Raw genomic sequence first — 18,962 nt, 5'->3', positions numbered from 1 at the left:
ACTGAAGCGACTTAGCAGCAGCAGCAGTATACATATGTCAATGCTGCTTTCACAATACATCCCACCCTCTCCTTCCCCTGCTGTGGCCTACAAGACTGTTCTCTACATCTGTGTCTCTACTACTGCCCTGCAAATAGGTTCATCAGTACCATTTTTCTAGATTCTATATATGTGTGTTAATATACAATATTTGTTTTTCTCTTTCTGACTTACTTTACTCTGTATAACAGGCTCTAGGTTCATCCACCTCAGTTCAACTAATTCACATTCGTTCCTTTTTGTGGCTAAGTGGTTACTGCTAACTAACAGTGTAGATTCACATACTCATTCTGACACTTATTAAACAGTATATGACCTTAGATAATTTACTTTAAATGTCAGTTTTCTCAGCCATAATATAGGAATTTAATACCTTAATAAAGTCCATTCTGAGGATTAAAAGAGACCATTCTTACAAAGCATTTGCACAAGTACTTGCCACATGGTAAGAACTCAATAAATGTTACCAATATTATTACAGCTAACAAGAGACAGTGATATGAGTGTCTCAGATACAGCATTATCAATAAGCAACAAAATTTTGGACAACATAGAAAGCAATCTGTGATATCTTTCATTCGTGTATCCTTTCCACACAGTAAATAATCAAAGAGAAATGGTTAACAAGAAACTGAAAAATCCACTCTTTATGGTGCAAAGTGTCATAGCAACTTTGCTTCTAAACCAGACTACACGACATGTAACTGTTTAATCACAATTAAGCACTACACTTACGATTCTTGTGGCCCAGTGTCATAATTCTATCCATATCATCAGCATTATTGACCACATAAGCTGATAAATCCTTGATATAAACTCCCACATCGGGTCTTTCTTTCACCTAAAAAAAAATAAAAATACAGATTTTACGCATATATCCATAGTTCTTCCTCAGGTATTTACCGAATATCTACTACATGTCAGATGCTGCTAGATAGTGAGAACAGGGTGATGAACGAGGCAGAGTTTTTACACAGTGGAAGCAAAAATCTGCAGGGAGAACATACAAATAAATAATTACACACAAAAATTATTTTAACTGTGATAATGCCATGAAAAAAAAAATACAGGAAACTACAGGAGAATACATTATGGAGAGACTTAAGCTAGTGAAACAGGGACAGGATAAGTTTCCCCAAGATGATGTTTAAGCTAAGATCTGAAGAAACAGCAGGTTCAATCTGTGTGTTAGAATAGGAGAAAAGCGTATGTGCAAGAAGCCTGAAATAAGAAAAACTAGGTAATTTAAAAAATGAAAACCAACTAAACAAACAAAAGCCAAGTAAAGAGTGGGCAGCACAGGGGAAACAGGTGGGATATCTGGCTAAAGAGGTAAGCAAAAATAAGACTAAGCATAGTTATTGGACAAATTTGATTTTATTGAACTAACTATAGTTGATTTACACTGTTGTGCTAGCTTCTGGTATACAGCAGGGTGACTCAGATTACATACATATACACACATACACATTCTTGTTCATATTCTTTTCCATTATGGTTATTACAGGATATTATACCATATGGTAGGACCTTGTTGCTTTTTATTCTATATGTAATAGTTTGCACCTGCTAATCCCAAACCCCTAATCCATCCCTCCTGCACTCCCCCCACCTTGGCAGCCACAAGTCTGTTTTTTATGTCTGTGAGTCTGTTTCTGTTTCACAAATAAGTTAATTTTTAGCTATATTTTAGATTTCACAAAAAAACCAACATTGTAGTATTTGTCTGACTTGCTTCACTTAAAGTATGATAGTCTCTAGGTTCACCCATGCTGCTGCAAATGGCATTATTTCATTCCTTTTCACGACTGAGTAGTATTCCATTGCAAATATATATACCACATTTTCTTTGTCCATTTATCTGTCGATGAACATTTAGGTTGTTTCCATGTGTTGGCTACTATAAATAGTGCTGCTGTTTATATTCTGACTTGGACCCTCTATCCACATCCTTTCTGCTTCACCAAGAAATGAGTGTCCACTTAAAAATATGCACAACCTAAAGTTAAGAACTGTGTCTTTATTCAGTGGACATACTAAATATTTAAGCCCAAGAGACAGTCTCTCAGATGGCTCTGAGGGACTGTTCAGAAGAGGTAAGGGAGCATGTATATTTTCAAATTAAGAGTTCCGACTGAATATATACACAGGAATGGAATTGCTGGGTCACTTGGCAACTCTAGTTTTCTGAGGAATCTACACACTGTTTTTCATAGTGGCTGCACCAATTTACATGCCCACCAACAGTGCAGGAGGACTTCCTTTTCTGCCCACCATCTCCAGCATTTACAAACTTTTTAATGATGGCCATTCTGACTGCTGTGAGGTGATACCTCACTGTAGTTTTGATTTGCACTTCTCTAATTATTGGTCTTTATCTTAAGAGCAATTTGAAACCACTAGAGTATTTCACACAGGTGAGTGAAATAATCAGATCTATGGAATCAGCGAACTCAAATGGACTGGAATGGGTGAAATTAACTCAGATGATCATTATATCTACTACTGCGGGCAGGAATTCCTCAGAAGAAATGGAGTGGCCATCATGGTCAACAAGAGTCCGAAATGCAGTACTTGGATGCAGTCTCAAAAACGACAGAATGATCTCTGTTCGTTTCCAAGGCAAACCATTCAATATCACAGTAATCCAAGTCTATGCCCCAACCAGTAATGCTGAAGAAGCTGAAGTTGAACGGTTCTATGAAGACCTACAAGACCTTTTAGAACTAACACCCCAAAAAGATGTCCTTTTCATTATAGGGGACTGGAATGGAAAAGCAGAAGTCAAGAAACACCTGACTGCTGCTGCTGCTAAGTCGCTTCAGTCGTGTCCGACTCTGTGCGACCCCATAGACAGCAGCCCACTAGGCTCCTCTGTCCCCGGGATTCTCCAGGCAAGAACACTGAAGTGGGTTGCCATTTCCTTCTCCAAGGCATGAAAGTGAAAAGTGAAAGTGAAGTCACTCAGTTGTGCCCAACTCCTAGCAATCCCATGGACTGCAGCCCACCAGGCTCTTCCGACCATGGGATTTTCCAGGCAAGAATACTGGGGTGGGGTGCCATTGCCTTCTCCTAGAAACACCTGGAGTAACAGGCAAATTTGGCCTTGGAATACGAAATGAAGCAGGGCAAAGACGAATAGAGTTTTGCCAAGAAAATGCACTGGTCATAACAAACACCCTCTTCCAACAACACAAGAGAAGACTCTCTACATGGACATCACCAGATGGTCAACATGGAAATCAGATTGATTGTATTCTTTGCAGCCAAAGATGGAGAAGCTCTATACAGTCAGCAAAAACAAGACCAGGAGCTGACTGTGGCTCAGACCATGAACTCCTTATTGCCAAATTCAGACTTAAATTGAAGAAAGTAGGGAAAACCACTAGACCATTCAGGTATGACCTAAATCAAATCCCTTATGATTATACAGTGGAAGTGAGAAATAGATTTAAGGGCCTAGATCTGATAGATAGAGTGCCTGATGAACTATGGAATGAGGTTCGTGACATTGTACAGGAGACAGGGATCAAGACCATCCCCATGGAAAAGAAATGCAAAAAAGCAAAATGGCTGTCTGGGGAGGCCTTACAAATAGCTGTGAAAAGAAGAGAAGCAAAAAGCAAAGGAAAAAAGGAAAGATACAAGCATCTGAATGCAGAGTTCCAAAGAATAGCAAGAAGAGATGAGAAAGCCTTCCTCAGTGATCAATGCAAAGAAATAGAGGAAAACAACAGAATGGGAAAGACAAGGGATCTCTTCATGAAAATCCAAGATACCAAAGGAACATATCATGCAAAGATGGGCTCAATAAAGGACAGAAATGGTATGGACCTAACAAAAGCAGAAGATATTAAGAAGAGATGGCAAGAATACACAGAAGAACTGTACAAAAAAAGAGCTTCACGACCCAGATAGTCACGATGGTGTGATCACTGACCTAGAGCCAGACATCCTGGAATGTGAAGTCAAGTGGGCCTTAGAAAGCATCACTACGAACAAAGCTAGTGGAGGTGATGGAATTCCAGTTGAGCTATTCCAAATCCTGAAAGATGATGCTGTGAAAGTGCTGCACTCAATATGCCAGCAAATTTGGAAAACTCACCAGTGGCCACAGGACTGGAAAAGGTCAGTTTCCATTCCAATCCCAAAGAAAGGCAATGCCAAAGAATGCTCAAACTACCACACAGTTGCACTCATCTCACACGCTAGTAAAGTAATGCTCAAAATTCTCCAAGCCAGGCTTCAGCAATACATGAACCGTGAACTTCCTGATGTTCAAGCTGGTTTTAGAAAAGGCAGAGGAACCAGAGATCAAATTGCCAACATCTGCTGGATCATGGAAAAAGCAAGAGAGTTCCAGAAAAACATCTACTTCTGCTTTATTGACTATGCCAAAGCCTTTGACTGTGTGGATCACAATCAACTGTGGAAAATTCTGAAAGAGATGGGAATACCAGACCACCTGACCTGTCTCTTGAGAAATCTGTATGCAGGTCAGGAAGCAACAGTTAGAACTGGACATGGAACAACAGACTGGTTCCAAATAGGAAAAGGAGTACGTCAAGGCTGTATATTGTCACCCTGCTTATTTAACTTATATGCAGAGTACATCATGAGAAATGCTGGACTGGAAGAAGCACAAGCTGGAATCAAGATTGCTGGGAGAAATATCAATAACCTCAGATATGCAGATGACACCACCCTTATGGCAGAAAGTGAAAAGGAACTAAAAAGCCTCTTGATGAAAGTGAAAGTGGAGAGTGAAAAAGTTGGCTTAAAGCTCAACATTCAGAAAACGAAGATCATGGCATCCGGTCCCATCACTTCATGGGAAATAGATGGGGAAACAGTGGGAACAGTGTCAGACTTTATTTTTCTGGGCTCCAAAATCACTGCAGATGGTGATTGCAGCCATGAAATTAAAAGACGCTTACTCTTTGGAAGGAAAGTTATGACCAACCTAGATAGCATATTCAAAAGCAGAGACATTACCTTGCCAACAAAGGTCCGTCTAGTCAAGGCTATGGTTTTTCCTGTGGTCATGTATGGATGTGAGAGTTGGGCTGTGAAGAAGGCTGAGCACCGAAGAATTGATGCTTTTGAAGTGTGGTGTTGCAGAAGACTCTTGAGAGTCCCTTGGACTGCAAGGAGATCCAACTGGTCCATTCTGAAGGAGATCAGCCCTGGGATTTCTTTGGAAGGAATGATGCTAAAGCTGAAACTCCAGTACTTTGGCCACCTCATGCAAAGAGCTGACTCATTGGAAAGGACTCTGATGCTGGGGGGATTGGGGGCAGGAGGAGAAGGGGACGACAGAGGATGAGATGGCTGGATGGCATCACTGACTCAATGGACGTGAGTCTCAGTGAACTCTGGGAGTTGGTGATAGACAGGGAGGCCTGGCATGCTGCGATTCATGGGGTCGCAAAGAGTCGGACATGACTGAGCAACTGATCTGATCTGATGGTATCTATGTAAAAATATTATCTTTCTGTGAGTACCTTTATGAGAACTTTGACCCAACTTGAAGGTTGTATTTAGGATATGTGTATCTAAAATACACAAAGTATTTTAATACTACCTGTAAAATATACATAGAAATATAAAACTCTTTTTGCATGGACTAGAAGTCACCTCCAAAAATCAACAGAATAAAGTGAAACTGAGGTAGAGGGGCTGCCAGTGGGGCAAGCCATTTCCACAGGTAGTAAGACCTCACAGACAAAGACGACAAAAGTTTAAAAAACAATATCAGAGACAAAGTCACAAAAGCAAATACTCTGAATTCTAGGTATTGATTTTAAATCTAATTAGAGTTTGGGGGCTGTATTATAAGATATATTTATACATTACAAAAACTGCCTTTTCTCTGTCATGGCATATATGTTATTCCTAATTTTAGTTGCAGTAAATAAATGTGTTGGTCTCCATAAAGCAGTGGGTTTCAGACTGTGCTCTGACAAGCACTAGATGGCCTAGTGCTGGCAATGAGGGGCCACAGTGTGAGTCTGGGGTTTTTCAGGTCCAGACAAATTCTAAAGAGAACTTTACTTTCATGTATTTTATAGACTGGGCTTCCACATAAGGTCTGGTTTGATTCAAGTGTTAAAATGCTTTAAACCTTCATTTGAACATTATTGGTCTATATCAACGCTTAGAAAATCTATGTTAAAAAATAATGTGTATATGTCTAATGTGGAAAAGTGGTATCTCTGGAAAAAAAATCATGCCCTTGGATGTCATGAAAACGTCTAACTGCAGTGAAAGTTTTAAATCATGTACTTTCACTTTCTATGCTTATGTTACTGCAGATGGGAAACATTCTTCAAACTGGCATCAGTCTGCAAAGTCTAAGGTCATTTCCAATAACAAGTTATTAATTCTATATACAATTATTAAGCATAGATAAATTATATATGAAAAATGAAAAAACTGAATATGATTCTGAAATAAAGCAGGACCCTGAGACGAGATGGTGGAGCAGAAGGATGTGAGCTCACATCGTATCAAGAAAACACCAAAGTCACAACTAACTGGTGAATTACCACCACCAACAAAAAAAAAACATTGAAACTTACCCAAACAGATATCCTGTATTCAAAGACAAAGGAGAAGCCACAAGACGCAGAAGGGGTGCAATCACAATAAAATCAAATCCCATATGCAGCAGGTGGGCAACACACAAACTGGGAAATAATTACATCATAGAGGTCCTCCCACAAGAGTGAAAGTTTTGAGCCCCATATCAGGCTTCCCATCCCATCCTGGGGGTCTGGCATTGGGAGGAGAAGCCCACAGAGCACAGGACTAAGGGAAACAAACTCTACTCTTGGAGGGCACACACAAGGTCTCATGCAGAACAGTATCCAGGGGGAAAAGCAGTGACCTTATAGAAGCCTAGGCCAGACCTACCTGCTGGTCTTGGAGAGCCTCCTAGGGAGTCAGGGGCAGCTATGGATTACTGTGTGGAAAAGACACTATCAGCAATAGTTCTGGGAAGTACTTATTGATGTGAGCCCTCCTGGAGGCCATCATTTTCTCACAAGACCCCCCACCCCACCCAACAGCCAGTAGGTTCCTGTACTGGAACACCTCAGGCCAAATGACCAACAGGGCAGTAACACAGCCTCACCCATCAGCAGACAGGCTGCATAAAATCTTACCAAGCCTACAGCTGCATGTTAAACACACCCTTTGACACAGCACTGTCCACCAGAGATACATGGTCCAGCTCTACCCTCCAGTGGGCAAGAAACAGTCCCTCCCACCAAGAAGTCTGCACAAGCCTCTTAGATCAGCCTCACCCACCAGTGGGCAGATAGCAGAAGCAATAATAACTATAACCCTGCAGATGGTGGAATGGAAACAGCAATGACATAAAGGCAGACAAAATGAGATGGCAGGAGAGTATGTCCCAGACAAAGGAACAAGATAAAACTAGAGAAAAACAACTAAGTGAAATGGAGTATAGGTACTCTAACTGAAAAAGAATTCAAAGTAATGAGAGTAAAGATGATCCAACATCTCAAAAAATAATAGAGGCACAGACCAAAAAGATACAGGAAATGTTTTAAAAAGCTACAAGATCTAAAAAACAGAGATGAACAACACAACACCTGAAATAAAAAAACACAAAAGAAGGAATCAGTAGCAGAGTAAATGAGGCAGAAAAACAGGTAAGTAAGCTGGAAAACAGAATACTGGAAATCACTGCCATGGAACAGAAAACAGAAAAAAAAAAGAAATGATAACAGTATCAGGCACCTCTGGGACAACATTAAACACACTGCCATTTGCATCAGGGGTCTTAGAAGGACCTGAAAAAATATTTGAAGAGATAACAGCTGAAAATTCCCCTAACAGGGGAAAGGAAACAGTCACCCAAGTCCAAGAAGTACAGAAAGCCCCATGCAGGGTAAACTGAAGAAGGAACATGCCAAAACAAAATAGTAATCAAATTGACAAATAATGAAGACAAAGAGAAAATATTAAAAGCAACAAGAAACAAGCAACAATTAACATACAAGGGACTCTGTAAGATCATCAGCTGATTTTTCATCAGAGACTCTGCAGGCCAGAAGGGAGTGGCAAAACATATTTAAAGAGATGAAAGGGAAGAACCTACAACCAAGAATACTCTACCCAGCAAGACTCTCATTCAGATTTGATGGAGAAATCAAAAGCTTACTAGACAAGCAAAACCTAAGAGAATTCAGCACTGGGAGACTAGCTGTGCAACAAATGCTGAAGGAAAATCCCCAGGTGGAAAAGGACACAAATAGAAAAAAGAAAATTACAAATGGAAGCACTCATCAGTAAAGGCAAACACACAGTAAAGGTAGGAAATACCCACACACAAATATGATATCATAATCCTAAGAAGAGGACAGCACAAAAGCAGGGTACTGGAAAGGATCAGCAACTTAAATCAATCTTCTTTACATATAAACTACTATATCAAAACCTCACAGTAACAGCAAATCAGAAATCTACAATAGATACACACACAAAAATGAAAAAGGATTCCAAACACAACACTAAAATTAACCATCAAATCACAAAAAAAAGAGAATAAAAGAAGGGGAGCAAAAAGACCTAAAAAAAAAAAAAAATCCAACACAGTGAACATACATACCAATAATTACTTTAAATGTAAATGGATTAAATGCTCCAACCAAAACACACAGATTGGCTGAATGTACACAAAAACAAGACCTATATACATGCTGTCTACAACAGATCCATTTGAGATCTAGAGACACATACAGACTAAAAGTGATGAGGTGGAAAAAGGTATTCCATGCAAATGGAGATCAAAAGAAAGCTGGAGTAGCAATACTCATATCAGACAAAACAGAATTAAAGACTGTTACAAGAAACAAAGGACACTAACATGATCATTAAGGGATCAATCCAAGAAGAATATATAATAATTGTAAATATATATGCATCCAACACAGAAGTACCTCAATATATAAGGCAGATGCTAAGACCAGGAGACACTAAAAGTAACACAGTAATTGTGGAAGACTTAAACACCCCACTTTCAACAATGGACAGATCATCCAGACAGAAAATCAGTAAGGAAAAACAGGCCTTAAATGACATTGGAACAGATAGACAACTGATTTTTATAGAGTATTTCATCCAAAAGCAGCAGAATATACATTCTTCTCAAGTATACATGCAACATTTTCTAGATTGATCACATACATCAGTTCAGTTCAGTCGCTCAGTCGTCTCCGACTCTTTGTGACCCCATGAATCGCAGCACTCCAGGCCTCCCTGTCCATCACCAACTCCCGGAGTTCACTCAGACTCACGTCCATCCAGTCAGTGATGCCATCCAGCCATCTCATCCTCTGTCGTCCCCTTCTCCTCCTGCCCCCAATCCCTCCCAGCATCAGAATCTTTTCCAATGAGTCAACTCTTTGCATGAGGCGGCCAAAGTACTGGAGTTTCAGCTTTAGCATCATTCCTTCCAAAGAAATCCCAGGGCTGATCTCCTTCAGAATGGACTGGTTGGATCTCCTTGCAGTCCAAGGGACTCTCAAGAGTCTTCTCCAACACCACAGTTCAAAAGCATCAATTCTTTGGCGCTCAGCCTTCTTCACAGTCCAGCTCTCACATCCATACATGACCACAGGAAAAACCATAGCCTTGACTAGACGGACCTTTGTTGGCAAGGTAATGTCTCTGCTTTTGAATATGCTATCTAGGTTGGTCATAACTTTCCTTCCAAGGAAGAAGTGTCTTTTAATTTCATGGCTGCAATCAGCATCTTCAGTGAATTTTGGAGCCCAGAAAAATAAAGTCTGCCACTGTTTCCACTGTTTCCCCATCTATTTCCCATGAAGTGATGGGACCAGATGCCATGATCTTCGTTTTCTGAATGTTGAGCTTTAAGCCAACTTTTTCACTCCCCACTTTCACTTTCATCAAGAGGCTTTTTAGTTCCTTTTCACTTTCGGCCATAAGGGTGGTGTCATCTGCATATCTGAGGTTATTGATATTTCTCCCGGCAATCTTGATTCCAGCTTGTGCTTCTTCCAGTCCAGCATTTCTCATGATGTACTCTGCATATAAGTTAAATAAGCAGGGTGACAATATACAGCCTTGACATACTCCTTTTCCTATTTGGAACCAGTCTGTTGTTCCATGTCCAGTTCTAACTGTTGCTTCCTGACCTGCATACAGATTTCTCAAGAGACAGGTCAGGTGGTCTGGTATTCCCATCTCTTTCAGAATTTTCCACAGTTGATTGTGATCCACACAGTCAAAGGCTTTGGCATAGTCAATAAAGCAGAAGTAGATGTTTTTCTGGAACTCTCTTGCTTTTTCCATGATCCAGCGGATGTTGGCAATTTGATCTCTGGTTCCTCTGCCTTTTCTAAAACCAGCTTGAACATCAGGAAGTTCATGGTTCACATATTGCTGAAGCCTGGCTTGGAGAATTTTGAGCATTACTTTACTAGTGTGTGAGATGAGTGCAATTGTGTGGTAGTTTGAGCATTCTTTGGCATTGCCTTTCTTTGGGACTGGAATGAAAACTGACCTTTTCTAGTCCTGTGGCCACTGGTGAGTTTTCCAAATTTGCTGGCATATTGAGTGCAGCACTTTCACAGCATCATCTTTCAGGATTTGGAATAGCTCAACTGGAATGCCATCACCTCCACTAGCTTTGTTCGTAGTGATGCTTTCTAAGGCCCACTTGACTTCACATTCCAGGATGTCTGGCTCTAGGTCAGTGATCACACCATCGTGACTATCTGGGTCGTGAAGCTCTTTTTTTGTACAGTTCTTCTGTGTATTCTTGCCATCTCTTCTTAATATTTTCTGCTTCTGTTAGGTCCATACCATTTCTGTCCTTTATCGAGCCCATCTTTGCATGAAATGTTCCCTTGGTATCTCTAATTTTCTTGAAGAGATCTCTAGTCTTTCCCATTCTGTTGTTTTCCTCTATTTCTTTGCACTGATCACTGAGGAAGGCTTTCTTATCTCTTCTTGCTATTCTTTGGAACTCTGCATTCAGATGCTTATATCTTTCCTTTTTTCCTTTGCTTTTTGCTTCTCTTCTTTTCACAGCTATTTGTAAGGCCTCCCCAGACAGCCATTTTGCTTTTTTGCATTTCTTTTCCATGGGGATGGTCTTGATCCCTGTCTCCTGTACAGTGTCATGAATCTCAGTCCATAGTTCATCAGGCACTCTATATCAGAGCTAGTCTCTTAAATCTATTTCTCACTTCCACTGTATAATCATAAGGGATTTGATTTAGGTCATACCTGAATGGTCTAGTGGTTTTCCCTACTTTCTTCAATTTAAGTCTGAATTTGGCAATAAGGAGTTCATGATCTGAGCCACAGTCTGCTCCCAGTCTTGTTTTTGTTGACTGTATAAAGCTTCTCCATCTTTGGCTGCAAAGAATATAATCAATCTGATTTCGGTGTTGACCATCTGGTGATGTCCATGTGTAGAGTCTTCTCTTGTGTTGTTGGAAGAGGGTGTTTGTTATAACCAGTGCATTTTCTTGGCAAAACTGTCACATACATACTGGGTCACAAAGCAAGCCTCGGTAAATTTAACAAAATTGAAATCATATTAAGTATTTTTCTGACCACAATGCTATGAGATTAGAAATCAATACAAGAAAAAAAAAACTGTAAAAAATACAAATACTTGGAGGCTAAACAATATGCTACTAAACAACCAATGGATCACTGAAGAAACCAAACAGGAAATCAAAAAATACCTAGAGACAAATGAACACGAAAGCAAGAATATCCAAAAGCTATGGCATGAAATGAAAGCAGCTCTAATAGGGAAATCTACAGCAATACAATCTTACCTCAGGAAACAAGAAAAATCTCAAATAAACAACCTAACCTTGTACCTAAAGCAATTAGAAAAAAAAGAAAAAACAAAACCCCAAGTCAGCAGAAGGAAAGAAATCATAAAGATCAGAGCAGAAGTAAGTGAAATGGAGACAAGGATAACAACAGGTCAATAAAACTAAAAGGTGGTTCTTTGAGAAGGTAAACAAAATTAATAAACCTTTACCTGGACTCAGCAAGAAAAAGAGAGCTCAAATCAGTAAAATTAGAAGTGAAAGGATTAATTACAATCGACACCACAGAAATACAAAGGATCATAAGAGACTACTATAAGCAACCATATGCCAATAAAATGGGACAACCTGGAAGAAGTGGACGAATTCTTAGATAGGCACAACCTTCCAAGACTGAACCAGGAAGAATGAGAAAACAGGAACAGACCAAACCCACGTACCTATGGTCACGCAATTTACGACAAAAGAGGCAGAAATATACAACGGGGGAAAGACCATCTCTTCAATAAGTGATGTTGGGAAAACTGGACAACTACATTAAATAAATGAAACTAGAACACTCCCTATCACTATACACAAAAATATAAACCCCAAATGGATTAAAGACCTAAATGTTAAGGCTAAATATTTTAAAACTCTTAGAGGAAAACATAGGCAGAACACTCTGACAAAAATCACAGAGAGATCTTTTTTTTTTTTTTTTCCCAATAGCATTGACTTTTATTCATTCACGTTAAGTCACCTGAAATGGTATCTGTTGCATTTAAATGCTCATTAATGTAAATGGCTGAACAAATCCATTTTAATGGATATTCAATCCATTAAAAAACTCAATATCCCATATGGTTAAAGTCACTTCAACATAGCCTCATGACAACTCCCACACCAAAACAGTACTTTATTTTGTAAATTTTGACCCATTATTACTCCCATGTTATGGTCTTTTCAGCTGTCAAGCGTACAAGGTGAAGAAAAAATTTAGTTAGATGGGGGTTGCACCTGGAAAATAAATTTCTTAAACTCCATATACATGTTTCAAATCTGCTGGGTCCCAAGTCCATCTATGAACTCCCAGGCTGCCAGTATCATGTGCAGCATACTAAAGCTACACTATCTGAATAGCTTATTAATTCTGCATAAATCAGGTCAACCAATGTGTCAACCTGTAACAGACTGCGCATTTTTAACTGAACATGGCAAAATATTCACTCTCTTGAACTTTACATCATCTTTGATGTCAAACAATGAGGCAAATCCCAACACAATATACAAAAAACAGCTTTGCATTTACAAAAGATTGTTTCCCATACTGATTAATCCAGGCAGCTAACTCATTGGTTTATGCAACTTTATTGAAGAAAAATAAATCAATTACTAGCAGAGCTATTAGTTGATCACTCATCCATTGACAACTGGCATCATTTATTCAGTGCTATATTAAACAGTGTATTGGAAGATAGATTAACTAATAGCTCCAAGCCTCCTAACAATTTAAATGAAAGTTACAAAATGTTTTGAGACCCTATTTTGGAATACAAAGGGTGTTTGACTTCCAATTTCCATTCTCTGTAGAACAAGAACAGGTCATTCCTTTATTGACATGCATAAAATACATCACATTTTCTGTTCTGCTGATGCTATAAATTCAATACCAATTCTCCAGCCATATCAGTTATGAGCATAAAGTATATCATGTAACCTCAAATCTCTAACAGTGGAAGGCTTAAAAAAGAATGGACGCTGTTAGAATAATGCTGCTTCCTTTGATGTGACAACTCAGCATCCATCTCCCTCCCTCTCAGATGATTCTTCAGCATGTTAGAGCAGTGAGGAATGGTTTTAGTCTCATAACCAAGTTAGAGTAAAGACATTGGCCACATAATACACATGCTCCATTTTTTTTTTTTAAATTCTGAATCTTGGGCAACTGTTCTCTTGTAACTACTTTACAGTTTCTAAAAGCAGTTATTGTCCAAAGCTGGAAGAACTTAAGTCTTCTCAGATGAGCATGTGAATGAATGGAGGGAGGTAAACAAAAAATAAAATTAAAAAAGATGAGGTCTGATAGGGGAGCAGCCGGATAAGAAAATCAAAAAAGGAACAGTAATTTAAAGTTTATTCCAGCTATAATGCAGGTTAGTCTGACTTTAAGCATCACATGGCATACTTCTGAGTCCATTCCCGAGATACTCTGTTGTACTTATCTCTGTCTGTTTTATACATCCGTGCAATCTCTGGCACTAGGGGGTCATCTGGGTTTGGATCACATAGCAGTGAACAAATGGATAAAAGAACTTTAGAAATAGTTAAAGCAGGAGACCACTGTGATCTTAGAATATACAGACAAATGCTGCCATTACTGTTAATATTTGGATGATAAATTCTTGTTGTAAATGCAACCTTAGGTAGTTTGAAGGGGTAGTCTGTAGGAAAATGAATTGTCAAAAAGAATACACCGCCTTGATAAGGGCTGTCATTAGGTCCCATAATTGTGGCTTGCCAATGAAACATATCATCCCCAACTGGACCTGCAGAACATTGTGCTGGAGGGTCACGGGCCAAATCACTAAGTTCCTTATTAATCCATTTCAGCGCCATAGTCTGTGCTTTTCATCTGGCTCCTCACTATCTCGGTGTGTGCTCGAAGGTCCGGCCAAAACTCTTGATTATCCTGGCGGCTGGGAAGGATTGTCTCTTCGTCTCACACAGGCTCTGCCAGACACAGGCGCTTGGTATTGAGGAGGCGGATCTCGCAAGAACCTCGAGGCTGGTAACAGGAGCTCGAGAGATCTTTTTCAATCCACCTCCCAGAGTAATGAAAATGAAAACAAAAACAAACAAATGGAACCTAATTAAATGTAAAAGCTTTTGCATAGCAAAGGAAACCATAAACGAAACAAATAGACTATCCACAGAAAGGGAGAAGATATTTACAAAGTATGCCACCAACAAGGCATTAACCTCCAAAATATACAAACAGCTCATGCAGCTCAGTAACAAAAAAATTAGCAATCCAATAAAAAAATGGGCAAAGGCCTAAATAGATATTTTTCCAAAGAAGACTCACAAATGGCCAAGAAGTACATTGAAAGATATCCAACATTAAAGAAATGCAAATCAAAACTACAATGAAATATCACCTCACATCCTCAGAATGGCCATCATCAAAAAGTCGACAAATAACAAATGCTGGTGAGGGCATGGAGAAAAGGCAACCCCCTTGTACACTGTTCATGGAGAAGTAAATTGGTACAGCCACTATGGAGAACAGTATGGAGATTCCTTAAAGAACTAATACAGAACTACCATATGGGACTTCTTGGTGGTCCAGTGGTTGAGAATCCACCTCCCAGAGCGGACACAGGTTTGATCCCTGGTCTGGGAAGAATCCATATGCTGCGGGGCAACTAGGCCTGAGCGCCACAACTAATAAAGTCCATGTACCCTAGAGCCCATACTCCACAACAAGAGAAAGCACTGCAATGAGAAGCCTGCCCACTGCAACTAGAGAAAGCCCGCACACAGCAATAAAGACCCAGCACAGCCAAATAAGTAAACGGAAGAAGAAAAAAACTACCATATGATCCAGCAGTCCCACTCCTGGGCACTTGAGAAGATATATGCACTCCATTGTTCACTGCAGCACTTTTACAACTGCCAAGACATGGAAGCAACCTGAATGTCCATCAACAGAGGAATGGATTAAAAAAGATGTGGTACACTTGTACAATGGAAAATTATTCAGCCGTTAAAAAAAATGAAATGCCATTTGCAGCAACATGGATGAAACCAGAGATTATCACACTAAGTTGAGTAAGTCAGAGAAAGACAAATACATTTGCTTACATGCAGAATATTATAAAAAAAAAAGAAAAAGAAAAAAAAGGTACAGATGAATGTATTTACAAAACAGAAAGAGACTCTCAGACTTCAAAAACAAACTTATGGTTACCAAAATGGAAAAGCTGGGGGGCGGGGTGGAAAGGATAAATTAAATGTTTCAGACTGACACATACCCACTAATATATTTAAAACAGATAACCAACAAGGACCCAGGGAGCTCTACTCAACATTCTGTAATAAGCTAAATGGAAAGATAACTTGAAAAAGAATAGATACATGTACAACTAATTACTTTGCTGTTTGGAGAAGGAAATGGCAACCCATTCTAGCATTCTTGCCTGGAGAATCCCATGGACAGAGAAGCCTGGGAGGCTACAGTCCACAGGGTCGCAAATAGTCAGACATGACTGGGCGACTTCACTACTACTACACTACTACATCTGAAACTAACACAACACTGTAAATCAACCACACTCCAATATAAAAGAAAAAAGTTGAAAAAGACAGAACCCTGTGGGACCCTCCCATGTACAAAAGCCACTCCATGTTCCTTTCTTGTTTGTACAGAAAGGATGTAGTCTGCTAAGCCTTTTCTGAATTCCAAAGAGCAGAGTCAAGCAGTCACTAATTAAGGAAGGGAAGGAATACAAAATCAAAGAAAAAGCCAAGAAATTGCTCTTTGTAGTTGAAACAATAGTTCATCTATAATCAGAGTCCTAGTTCCTCCTCGAGGAATATATTCAACAATCTCATGCACATCTTACAACTGTTCTGCAGAAACTAAGACCCCTATCCAGCTTGACGATGACGACTACATGCTGACCACAAGCACTAGACCCCAGACTGGACTAAACTAGGGTTAATGATTAAGATTCCTAAAACGTCATCCTGTTAACTTACCACCAACCAATCAGAAGAAAGTGAAGCACCCTGCAACCCTCAACCCAAATGTTGCCTTTAAAAACCCTTTCCTGAGGACTTCCCTAGTGGTCCAGTGGTTATGAATATGCCCTGCAATGCAGGTGACACGAGTTTGATCCCTGGTAAAGGAACTAAGATCCCACATGCCGCGGGGCAGCTAAGCCCAAGTTCAGCAACCAGAGAGTCTGTGCGCTGCAAAGAAGATCCCACATGCCACAACTAGGACCCCAGGCAGCCAAATTAAAAAAAACCTTCCCCAAAAAACAGTCATTAGGGAGTTTGTGCCTTTTGAGCATGAGTTGTTCGTTCTCCTTGCTTGGCACCATGCAATAAAACACTGTACTTTCCCTCAACACAAACCCCTGTCAATAGACTGGCCTTGCTGTGTGATAGGCAAGCAGATCTAAGTTTGATTCAGTAACAATTTTGGTGACCATGAAGGCACAGCCATCTTGAGAGGCATCTCATCCACTGTACATCAACCCCCGACTGACAGTGGCACTCAGATCTTGTCCACCTGGTGCCTGAGCACTTCTGTCTCAGGGACACCCCAAGTGTTTACCACTAATGGCATCAATGGCCCGCAGTGTTTTCAATGCCCTGGTAAAGGAAACAAGGTTCTGGTCCTGGTCTGTAAGAGATGTCTAGTAAGTGGTGCAACCACTCATGTCCAGGGCATTCTTCCCTAGTGGGCTGCCCTGACTGGAATTTTACTTTGGGGAGGGGGGGAGGTGTAGGACTCTGTCACCTGGTTTTGAGCACACTACCACTTTAATTGGACTTTCCTTTCCAGATCAGAGAGTCCCTTCGTTGTCCAGCACTGCCTGAGCAGTAATCGAGAAACTCCCTGTTACAGCAAGGCTCATCTGCACCCCTATTCTCATGCCAGGTAACTGACCCTGAGAAGACTCCAGACACGGATCTGCTAGTCTGTTTCTGGTAACATCAGTCATGTGAAAGAACAATGGGTAATGAAAGCTATGTTCCATCTTGTAGTTCCCTAAGGTATATTTTGCAAACCTGGAAGATCTTAAGTTGTACTCCCATGAAAAGAAAGACAATGATATTTAACTGTAACACCACATGGCCCCAGTATTCTTTAGGCTCTGATGAACAATGACCCTTCAATTGTCTGTAGACTATAACACCTACATTCAACTAGAACTGTTTTGTAAAAGGGAAAGAAAATGGGATAAAATTCCCTATGTAAAGGTTTCTATGGCATTGCATCAAAATGAACTTGACTTTTATCTTGGGAGTCTCAGTACATGAGTGTGAATTCTGTTTCCTCTCTGGTTTCCACCCTCATTAGGGGATCCTCGACCTGATTTGGGAGGAGACCCCACCATAAGGAGAGAAAGGAAATGAAAGGATTAATCATTCTCAGAGACACCCCTGACACTGATCCTCATTAGAGGACCCTGGTCTTTACCTTTGTTAGAGTCCTGGTAACTTAAATGTAGTCTAGACACTCATAGAAACTAACAGTTTAAATTCAGTCAAGAGGCTGTCAGAGCTGGCAAGTTCATCTAGAAGTGAGGCATGTGAATGTGAGTGTTATATATTACTGTCTATGACTACTAGTTGTTTATGAAAGCTCTTAAAAATTGGATGGTAATTCTAGCAAAGAATTTTCATCATAAAAACAAAGAAATTTAATTTGTATAACAAATAGCTTGTGACACCAAAACAATAGATCTCAATGAAGGCAGCTACTCCCCTGACCAGACTGTTTTAGAAACTTGAGGGGGAGTTTCTGGTTCAGTTAAGGAAACTATTAGTATTTGCAGGCAGGAGACTGGGATATTAAACACCCTGAAGTAGGTAGGATGGTCACAATCATGAATGGTCCCATGCAACTTTGAATGTCCTACCAGATAGTCAGATGGGTGAAAAAAACAACTTATTAATTTAATTATCTAAATTTAGATCCTAACTCTACTCTACATATAAAGACAAAGTGCTTTCCCTTGGTAATAATAATATAGGAATGCAGGAAAACTGAGGAAAGAACTACTTTATTTTCCTCAGAACTCTGCCAAGAGCTAGATACTACTGTAAAGGACCGTGTCATTGAGTAACACCAAACAAGGTGTTTAGATTACCAATTCAACATACTTGTAACAGTCTGCATTTGTGGGTATTGCAGTCATAATGATTTAAATATGCCTCTATTTATATATGTCATTGAGTATGATCACATGTAAGCATTTATATTATATATTGAAATACCAGTACTTTTTAAAAGTAAATTATAATTGGACAGTACCTTGATATCTTTAAAATTATGTGTGTAGATAGATTTTATCA

General features: G+C 39.7%; 2 protein-coding genes across 7 annotated transcripts in view; both read right to left on the bottom strand.

The window, feature by feature from the left end:
- The window catches only part of KIF3A (kinesin family member 3A), a 92,647-nt gene that overhangs the window by 44,590 nt on the left and 29,095 nt on the right, over window positions 1-18,962 (bottom strand). For all 6 annotated transcript variants that reach the window (XM_061422821.1, XM_061422824.1, XM_061422826.1 and 3 more), the window contains exon 5: window positions 775-880. In XM_061422821.1, the coding sequence (XP_061278805.1) occupies window positions 775-880 (106 nt within the window). The remainder of the gene's footprint in view (window positions 1-774; window positions 881-18,962) is intronic.
- LOC133250947 (ubiquitin-conjugating enzyme E2 D3-like) lies at window positions 12,767-14,664 on the bottom strand. The gene has a single exon (XM_061422837.1). The coding sequence runs from the start codon at window positions 14,484-14,486 to the stop codon at window positions 14,043-14,045; it is 444 nt and encodes a 147-aa protein (XP_061278821.1). The 5' UTR covers window positions 14,487-14,664; the 3' UTR covers window positions 12,767-14,042.

The sequence above is a fragment of the Bos javanicus genome, chromosome 7 (assembly GCF_032452875.1).
Source record: "Bos javanicus breed banteng chromosome 7, ARS-OSU_banteng_1.0, whole genome shotgun sequence".
NCBI lineage: Eukaryota > Metazoa > Chordata > Mammalia > Artiodactyla > Bovidae > Bos > Bos javanicus.
This window is presented reverse-complemented; position numbering and strand designations above follow the sequence as displayed.